Source organism: Alligator sinensis, unplaced genomic scaffold, assembly GCF_000455745.1.
Source record: "Alligator sinensis unplaced genomic scaffold, ASM45574v1 scaffold1023_1, whole genome shotgun sequence".
NCBI classification, from domain to species: domain Eukaryota; kingdom Metazoa; phylum Chordata; order Crocodylia; family Alligatoridae; genus Alligator; species Alligator sinensis.
In genome coordinates, this window is record NW_005842373.1 from 567,101 (window position 1) to 576,756 (window position 9,656).

The 9,656-nt window shown below is 49.6% G+C and overlaps 1 protein-coding gene across 4 annotated transcripts in view; it reads left to right on the forward strand.

Moving 5' to 3' along the window:
• The window catches only part of LOC102376387 (rho GTPase-activating protein 6), a 77,773-nt gene that overhangs the window by 43,094 nt on the left and 25,023 nt on the right, over nt 1–9,656 (forward strand). For all 4 annotated transcript variants that reach the window (XM_025210786.1, XM_006029345.3, XM_025210785.1 and 1 more), the window contains 2 exons: nt 7,344–7,539; nt 9,294–9,349. In XM_025210786.1, the coding sequence (XP_025066571.1) occupies nt 7,344–7,539; nt 9,294–9,349 (252 nt within the window). The remainder of the gene's footprint in view (nt 1–7,343; nt 7,540–9,293; nt 9,350–9,656) is intronic.

Sequence of the window (9,656 nt, forward strand, 5' to 3'; positions counted from 1 at the left end):
GATCCAACTTCCCATGAGCCCACCTGGGCTTCCAGTGCCCTGTGTGGTGTTTCCACTGCTTTCTGCCACCAGGGCACTCAGCCACCCTCTTGCCACCTCCCTGCAGTGCCCCTGAAGCCAGCACTTTCCCAGGTGGCCCAAGGCATCCAGCCAGCTGCAGCAAGCTGCTGGAAGCACAAGCAGTGAGGAGCCCAGTCCTGCTTCTGGCGGAGCCTGCTTGTCTCTTCCATGGCTTGGAGGTGAGCTGCTGGCAGGTTGAGAATTGCCTGAGCTCCAGGGAGCCCCAGTTCTTCTTTCCAGGGTGGTGGTGCCCCCAGGGCTGCCTTGGTGGCTGCTAGTGGGCCAGATGCAAGCCAGCCCATTCCCAGATGGTCCCAGGTGGCAGGAAGGTGACAGGGACAGTGTACAGGGTGCTGGAAGCCCCGACAGGCTCAGAGAAGAGTTGGATCTGGTCGGGTGCTTCCTCTGAGCAGGGGCAGACTCTGGCCCATTATCAGTCTGCTTGGGTGGCCCCAGAGGGTGTTAGCACTGCAGAGGGAAGGACTAGGGACCGCAATAGCTCAGGGGCCACTCGGCCTGCTGGCAGCTTACCCCCGGCCGTGGGAGAAGAGGGTAGCCTTGAAAAAAAAGAAAAAAGGATTGGGTCTCTCACTGCTTCTGCCTCCAGGTGCCTGTTGGAGTGGGAAGGGGCCCGATCCTTTTTTTCGGTGGAGCCTGCCTGCCTTTTTTGCGGCCAGGGTGCAAGCTGTCAGATTAAAGGCTGCAAGGTTACAAGTAGCAACATTGCAAACTAAACTACATGAGGATGTGGTTTAGTCTGCAATGTTACAAACTCATCTGAAACCCCCAAACCTCGTACACATGTATTGTGTGACACTATTAAGCCACACAAAGGAAATTTTTGTCATGTGTACATGGTGATGATTGTCACATGTACAAGCACCCTGGGAGACAGCATGACAAGAGCAGAGTTTAATTTAGCACATCCCCACTGAAGCCTCCATACTCCTTTGGAGCCCCATATGCAGCTTAGGGTTGCTCTTCCTTAGTGGGAACTGCTGGGAGGAGGGTTAACAGTGATAACAGGATGCAGCAATCTTCCTGACTCTCCATGGTGAAACTTGCTGTTCTATGGGAGTACATTAGAGGTGCACTAATACATTGGTGCCATATCGGATCGGCACCGATATAAGGAAAATTAACATTATTGGAAATTGGATTTTTTTGGCTGATGTGGATGATAAATGTTGCATATAAATGTCTCATGCATGCATGAAGCATGCAGGCAACCAAGAGTGCAGCCTGGCAGCATGGAGAGCACCTGGGAGAGGATGGTAAGTTTGTTTTCAGAGAAGGGGCTTGGGGGGCAGATCAAGGCCCCTGTGGTGAGGGAGGGAGTGGGGCTGGGGCAGGGGCAGGCGTCACAGTCAGGGCGGGGTGTGGGATGGAGCTGTGAGCAGCTCATATGGGGGGTGGGAGGGGTGGCTCTCACCACTGCACACACCCTAGGAGGGCATGGAGGACGTGTGACCATGGATCTGTACACAGGGCAAGGGTGGGCTGCCACTGCAGGCTGGGGCTGGGGCGGCACCGTGCTCTTTTTAGTGGGGGGGTTGTGCTGGGGCTGTGCTTGGGGCAGGTAGTAGCGGCGACACTGGGACGGGGGCTCCAGTAAATTTTGGGGTGGCTGCAGCTCCTTCCCCCTGTAATTCCCTCCTCCCAGTACCACCACCACCTGCCCTGAGCACAGCCTGGCCCAGACCCCCTGCCAGAAAGAGCCCTCACCCCGCGCACAGATCCAGGGACACATGTCCCCCATGCCCTCCCGGGGTGTGTGCAGTGGCTGGAGCCCCCCCCGCCCCATGCCCCTGGGACAAACATCTTGTGGCTCTGTCCCGGGCTCCTCCTGACTGTGCAGTGCCTGCTTCTGCCCTAGCCCCAACCATACTCCCTCTCTCACTGTGAGGGTCTCGATCTGCCCCCCATTCCCCTTCCTCCACAACAGACTTACCAGCCAGACACTGCTCTCCAAGCTGTCTGGCTGCATATTGGCAATCGGATCAGTATAGGCTGATATGGCTCGTTAAAAATTGGCCATTGGTATCGGCCCAAAAAACCTCTATCGGTGCACCTCTAGAGTACATTCCTTGTCTCCCTTAAGTACAATAAAGTCCCCCTAGAGTACAATACAGTTCTTTGGCAGCTGAGAGAGAACCTGACTGGTTTCAGGCCAGCTATAAGCAAATTCAGTATTTCATCTTTACTTTTCCATCTGGCTTTACTTGTGAGCACTCCTATCTATTACTTCAAAGCACAGAGAAGATGACACACTTGTTTAATCTTGGGTGTTTGCCAAGTGCCTCAATCCTCACTTTAAAATGGAGATAGTAATCTGGACTTTGTTCTCTTTGCCTTTTAGGCAGATTCAGGGTGGCCAGTTGTTAGTTGTCTGCAACCTCTGGTGCAACAGGGTCATAGATTCATAGATTCATAGGTGCTAGGGCTGGAAGGGACTTCAGAAGATCATCAAGTCCAGCCCCCTGCCCCAGGGGCAGGAAGTCAGCAGGGATCATAGGATCCCAGCAAGATAAATATCCAAATGTCTCTTGAAGGTATTCAAGGTAGGTGCCCAAACCACCTGCAGCGGCAGTCTATTCCAAACCTTGGGGGCTCGGACAGTAAAGAAGTTTTTCCTTATGTCCAGCCTGAAACGGTCTTGGAGAAGTTTGTGAGCATTTCACCTTGTCATCCCTTGGGGCGTTCTGGTGAACAGATGTTCCCCCAGATCCTGGTGAGCACCCCTGATAAACTTATAGGTGGCCACCAGATCAGCCCTGAGCCTGTGCTTTTCCAGGCTGAAGAGTCCCATAGCTCTCAGCCTGTCATCATAAGGTCTGTACTCCTGACCTCTGATCATGCACATGGCTCTCCTCTGCACTCTCTCAAGCTTCTCCACATCCTTTTTGAATCGGGGAGCCCAAAACTGGATGCAGTACTCCAGCTGCGGCCTCACCAAGGCTGAGTACAATGGGAGAATGATGTCCTGGGATTTCCTTGAGAAGCATCTATGGATGCAAGCCAGCATTTTGCTCGCTTTACTAGCCACAGCATCACACTGAAGGCTCTGAAGGCTCATATTCATCTTGTGGTCAATCATGCCCCCCAAATCCCTTTTGTCCGTAGTGCTAACCAGCATAGCACTGCCGAGCTTATAAGTATGCTGCAGGTTTTTCCTCCCAAGGTGGAGAACCTTACATTTTTCAGTGTTAAACACCATCAGGTTCTCATCCGCCCAATTCCTGAGCCTGTTAAGGTCTGGCTGGATCTCCTTCTGTCCTCAGGTGTGAATGCTTTACCCCAGAGTTTGGTGTCATCGGCGAACTTGGCCAGTCCGCTACTGACACAGATATCTACATCATTGATGAAGATGTTAAATAGTATAGGCCCAAGGGCAGAGCCTTGAGGGACCCCGCTGGTCACAGCAAACCATGATGATTGAATTCCATCAACCACCATCCTCTGGGTCCTACCGCTGAGCCAATTCCCCAGCCAGCAGATCGTGGTGAGGCCGAGGTCTCAGTTGGCCAGTTTTGCCAAGAGGTGATCATGGGATACCAGATTCAAGGCTTTTTTAAAGTCAAGATATATGACATCAATCTCTTCTCCCTTGTCCAGGTGATAGGTCACCTGGTCATTAAAGGAAATAAGATTGGTTAAGCAGGACCTACCCACAACAAACTCATGCTGGCTATCTCTCAGGATGTTGCCGTCAGCTAGTCTGTTAAGGATGAACTCTTTGGTAATTTTTTCCAAGACCTTGCCCAGGATAGAGGTCAGGCTGATGGGCCTGTAGTTTGCTGGATCCACTTTCCTCCCTTTCTTGAAGATAGGCACCACATTGGCCTTCTTCCAGTCTTCGGGCACTACACCAGAGCGCCACGAGTTCTCAAAGATCCATGCCAGGTGCTGGGCTATGATGCTCGCCAGCTCCTTGAGTACCCTGGGGTATAAACTGTCAGGGCCAGCTGACTTGAAGGTATCCAGCCTCTCAAGGTGTTCCTTCACGAGGTCAGCATTGATGGAGGGTAAGGGATCTCCCTCACCCGGGCCTCTCTGTCCCGTAGTGGGCAGGACTGTCCCATGGGACTGGTGAAAAACTGACGCAAAGTATCCATTTAGCAAGTTTGCTTTTTCCTGGGTATTAGTTGTCAGTTGTCCCATCTGGTTTAGCAGGGGTCCAATGTTGGCCTTGCTTTTCCTCCGGCTCTCCACATATCTAAAAAAGGACTTTTTATTGTCCTTGATATTTGTAGCTCAAGGACACTAAAAAGTCCTTTTTTAGATATGTGGTCCTAATATCATTTGGGTGCTCTAGGTAATATTGTACTGAAAATACCCAGAACATTGCACCATCAGAAAATTGTATTGAACAGTTCTGATAACCAGCCTCTTTGCTGCCCAGCAGAACCTGCCTGTAAGTCACAGCACTGGGTAGGTTTGTGCAGGATAGAATGATGAAAATGGCTTTCAGGTGGCAGCAGCCAGTCCAAAAGGACATTTTCTGATCTTGCTGCTGCTGATAGAGTGGGCAAGCAGCCTGTAGGTGGTAGGTGATCTTGGGGTTATGAACAATGACTGCTGGTCTCCTGGGTGCCTGAAAATTACAGTTTGGTGGGGAAACAGGTAAAGCAGCTTGTTTGGGAAGATCCAAGAGTGGGTTAGGCAACAGTCTGCTCTTTCTCACTATGAGCTGGAGGAGAGCAGGGTAAGTCGCTGGCCATTTTCCCTCTCAACAATTGCCTCCTGCTGAGGGGGGAAGGGCAAAGGGGGTGCAAGAAAACAGGGAGGTAACACTTGCCAATTACATGGGAAATTTCACTCTGGAAAAAACGTTATTGGAGTTTGCTTGGAAATAAGACTGTGCTACCAGTTGTCCAAGGCTGTGTGTAGATGGGCATCAGAGCAGGAGCATGGTCTATGAACAAGAGTGAAAGGGATCTGAATGTTCCCTCTGGATGCACAGTTCTCTTGGCAGAGTTGTCTCTGGGTGGGGGGGCAAATTGGGGCAACCGCTCTGGGCCCTGTGCTTTGGGGGGCCCCAGGGAGCCGAATCTGCCACCTCCAGCCTCTTGGTACCCCCCCGCCCTTGAATCCACCATCGGCTTCCTTGTGTCTGGGGGCGGGGCCCTGCACATGTTGATTTCCCCAGGCCCCGCACCCTGCTTGGGTCACCTTTGTCTCTTGGTACCCATGAGAAATTAATTGGTTTGTTAGAGCAGGGCTATCAAAGTTGAGGGCCCTCTGGCCTGTAACATAGATTTGAACTGCACCATGCTGGATGCATCTACATGTCACCCTATGGTGATGTAGTGATTACATGAGTTTACACGTGATTGGCAGCTACGTTGCCATAGTGGCAAAATGTAACCATGTGCTACACGCACCGCTCAGTTACTGCACTGTGCTTAGTACTTCCAAAAGGAAATACTAAAGCACAGCATCATAACAACATTGCCATATGGCAGTGTGTAGATGAGCCCTTGTGTAGCAAAATCCAGGGTAATTAGCCCTGCAGCAGTCAATTTTCCTGTGTACAGTGCGACAAAAACAGGGCTTTGTTGCTTCTGCTTTTGGAGCCAGCGTGTGCAGAGCTAGCTCTGGGTTTCTTCAGCAAGCCTGGCAGGTGGACTATAAGGGAGAGAGCTGTGGGGCTATCTGAGTGAGGTGGACTGGAACGGCACGGGGGACTGAGGGAGAGGGGTGTGGTGGGAATGGGGGAGGGGGAGGGGGAGTGCAGGAGCTGCTCTATGCCAAAGGGGGCCACGCAACATTTCTGCTATCCCTGTACATGTACCCACCGTTCCCTTTCCTCCTAATTCTGCTCCTGTGCTGACAACTCCCTGTCTCCCCAAACTGGCACATACTTTCAGCACTCACCTTTTTCTCCCTGATCCCTTTCACTATCTCATAGTTGCTATTTCCACACTATGAGGAGATAGAACGCTCACTGTTGGGTGTGGGGGGATGTGACGAGCAGAGAGGTTTGGGCCTTGGGGGGAGTGCTGTGAGAATGAAATGGGGTGTGTGAGGGCATTGGGAGCAAGAGGGGTTGTGGGTGGGGGCAGGTGTGGGGGGCTGCAGTGAGGTTTCAATGCTCAGAGGGGCAGGGGAAGGTCGTGTGAGACGCAGGGGGTGGTAGCGAGGGGTCAGGTAGGCCTGGGGTGTGATGCAGATGAGTCTATGCAGGGTGTGGTGAGTTAATGGGTGTATTAAGCAGGCAAGATAGGACTTTGGGGCAGGAGGGGGATGGTGGAGTGTCATGAGGCTTGGATCACAATTAGGTGGGGCTGAGTCTAGGGGACATGTAGGATAAGAGGGGACAGAGTCAAGCCAGGGGTACTTGAGGCAGCAGGAGCAGTGCATAAAAAGCACGGAGGGGCACTTTGAGACAATGGTAGAGTGTCCAGGGGGGACTCACACATGTTGGGGTGCTGGGAGCAGTTCTCTTCCTGGCCAGAGCTGGCCCATGTAAACTCAATTATATTTGTTTTTGCTTGGATTCTTAAGCAGAATAATAGAGCCCTTACCTGTAGCATATTAGTCAAGTTTCTAGATGATTTTTAATTGGAGAAAAAATATGCGTTGTACTATGTGATGATGTACCACACCACCTGCACCCCCATTTTCCAAATCCTAGATCCACCCATGTCCTAACCTACACCTTCTCCCACAGTCCTCTTTCCCCTAACCTCACACATGCCCCCACTTCTCCCAACCCCACAGCCCCTGCCCAAACCCAGGCAAAGCCCAGCTGTAACAGGCTAGTAGTGCCTCTGTCTTGGGGGTAGGGGAAGGGTGCAGACCTTGGGATGTGGAAAGCGAGGTGCCTCATTGCTGGCTTATGATGGGGACTCTAGTGAGAGGGACTGTTGGAAGTACCACTAAAAGGGTATGGGGGCAGTAGTCTCAGCCCTGATTGGGGCCCTTCTTCCAGAGCATCTCTTTTCCTGCATCTACTTTGGCTGCATTGTGGGGCCAGCCCAACTGCCTGAGAGGAATAGCTCTGGAGAGAGAGTGATATTTTTCTGTCCAGCCCCCCAGGTGTGCTGCTGTAATACATTCTAGCCCCAATTTGTCAAGAAGTGGGACACACCTGTCTTAGGAAATAAAGTTATATGGTGATTTTCTTTAATGCAGAGATTCTGTTGAGCCACAGTGGAACTTGTGCATGGTCAATGGATTGGTGACATGTCAGACTGTCCTTCCACAAAACACAGGCTGCTTATAAATTGAGGACTTCATGCACTTACCAGTGCACAAATAATTTTTGTGTCTGATTTCAGGGGGCAGTGTCAGTGGACTCCATTACTGATTTGGGTGACAACACTTCCAGGCTGTTGGAAGCACTGCAGCTGTCACATCCCGATGAGCTGGACCTTAAGAGAACTCTGGAGAGGAAAAGGCTGTTAAGCCTCAACCCCATCTACAGGCAGGTTCCACGCATTGTGGACAGATGTTGCCAGCACATTGAAGCATATGGTAAAGTAGCTTTTCCCTCCACATGAACCAGTGCTTTTAGAATGCTAAACAGTGTTGGGTGGCAGCCTGATATCAATGACAAAACGCCCTGTGAACTCAGGGCAACATGATGCGGGCCTTAATTTCTATGACTTAATACACTTGCTTCTAGCCAGGAAGCTTTGACTTGTGAGCTAGCTTCTTAGGATGCAAAGTAAGGCAGAAGTCTAAGCTGAAGTTCAAGGTAAATGAGGAGTCTAATTTAGAGTAACAGTAAGCTAGGGGTCAAATCCAGAGTTTTAGATGAGCAAGGAATCAAGAAACTGTGATAGGATCAGGAGCAAGCACCAGAATCTTTGCCCGGCAACCTATTGCTTTCTGGGGCAAGCTTCTAAAGGCTGGGGTGGGTGGGGCCTGTTTCCTTCAGCCTCAAGAGACTGCTTACCCTAACTGGTCAATTAGGATGAGCTTGGCCCAGGGCATGGGTATGAGTTCATTGCTCCCTCATGTTAGGACTGGCTGGGCCCAGAGCATGGATCTGAGCATGTTACAGGTATATCATGATGGGTGCTGCTCTTAGAGAGATTCCAGGAAGTCTTGGGGACACATCCCTTCAGTTTCCTTTAATTTAAATCCCTCTTTCCAGCCCCTCTGCCAGAAGTGGGAAGGGGCAGAAATTGTCCTGCTAGCCTGCACCAGGCACCCTAAGGATAAACAAATAGGCTCAACCAAAATAAGAGACATCCGAGCTTCATGGGCCTTCACTTATTTGTAGAACATAAGCAAGATCTTTTCTGAGGTTCTGAAACATTGAAGGACATTTGTTGAAGGATTCTTCCTGCCTAAGTGTCATTGCATGAATGGTCTGACAGAGGACACCTGCACAGCAAGTGGTAACTGAATCTCCAACCTCATCTTATTACAGCTACGACAAGTCATTTTTGCCACATACATCAATTCCTCAGTATTTGACAATGGCTCTAGAGTTGCCTTGAAACCCTGTCTTTCTGCCTAGATTTATTTTGCAAGTTTCAGGGTCAGAGGAGCTAGCAAAGATTACTGGAAGTTTCTCTGGGGCTTGGAATCCCAGAGATACCTTCACTACTCGGCAACTCCCACATAGCAGAGAATAATAGTACCAAGGAGACCCATATGAATAACAGCTATCTCAGGTTCCTGACCATTTCAAAAAGAAAAAATATATTGTTAGTATACATATTTCCTTTATATTCCCAAATATACTGTGTTGTATGGTTTCAGCTTTTTGAAACAGAAATTAATTTGAGGGGAATATAGAAATGAAAAAATGTTTTGAAATAAAAATACAAACATTGCATTTGTTTCCCAGCGTTCTATCTCCCAAGGTAAAAAGGTGAGCAAAACTGACATGGATTCAACCACTGTTTTGTTATCATCAAAAGCTGCAGTTTTTTACTAAAATTTTTTGGCCAAAAAGTATTCCAAATGCCAAGTCTGGGCATCCCCCCAGTAGCATAGAGAGAATAAGGAAAGCTCTACCAGTGGGAGGCTAGAGACCTGGGATTTCATCCTAATTGCTAACAGTACCCCAGGGAGGGAGGCTAGTCACACAGGAGCAGCACAGGAAGAAAAAGCGACAACAAAATATCTTTTGAGTTAGAGTTAAGCTATGTTTTTCCTTGCACGTAAAAAGAAAGTTCTTGGGGTGCCTATGTTGCCCAGATAAATCATAAATTTGGATATATGAAGACGTTTGTTTGAATGCAGAGCTGCTCACCAACCTGCTTTTTTTTCAGGTCTCCAGACAGTGGGTATCTTCCGTGTTGGAAGTTCTAAGAAAAGAGTTCAACAGGTGGAGTGTCCAGCTTACCAACCCAATTGAACAGGCACCGCAAAAGGCTAAAGAGATAATGGGATGATAGGACATATTAAAAAAGACCCTGCTTATACTATATACATAACCAACTCTAAACATAGCTCTTTGTAGCTCCTTATTTTGCTTACACAAAAGAAGCTGTAGAGAGATGCACATGTGTACAGGAAAACTGTTCTGCCTGTTTGTGCCTTCTGTGTGTGCAGTAGCTGTCCAACCAAGTCTCCATGCCTTATGCATGTGAGGAATGAGGCTGAGTGTGAAGTAGGAAGAACAAGATAAGGGA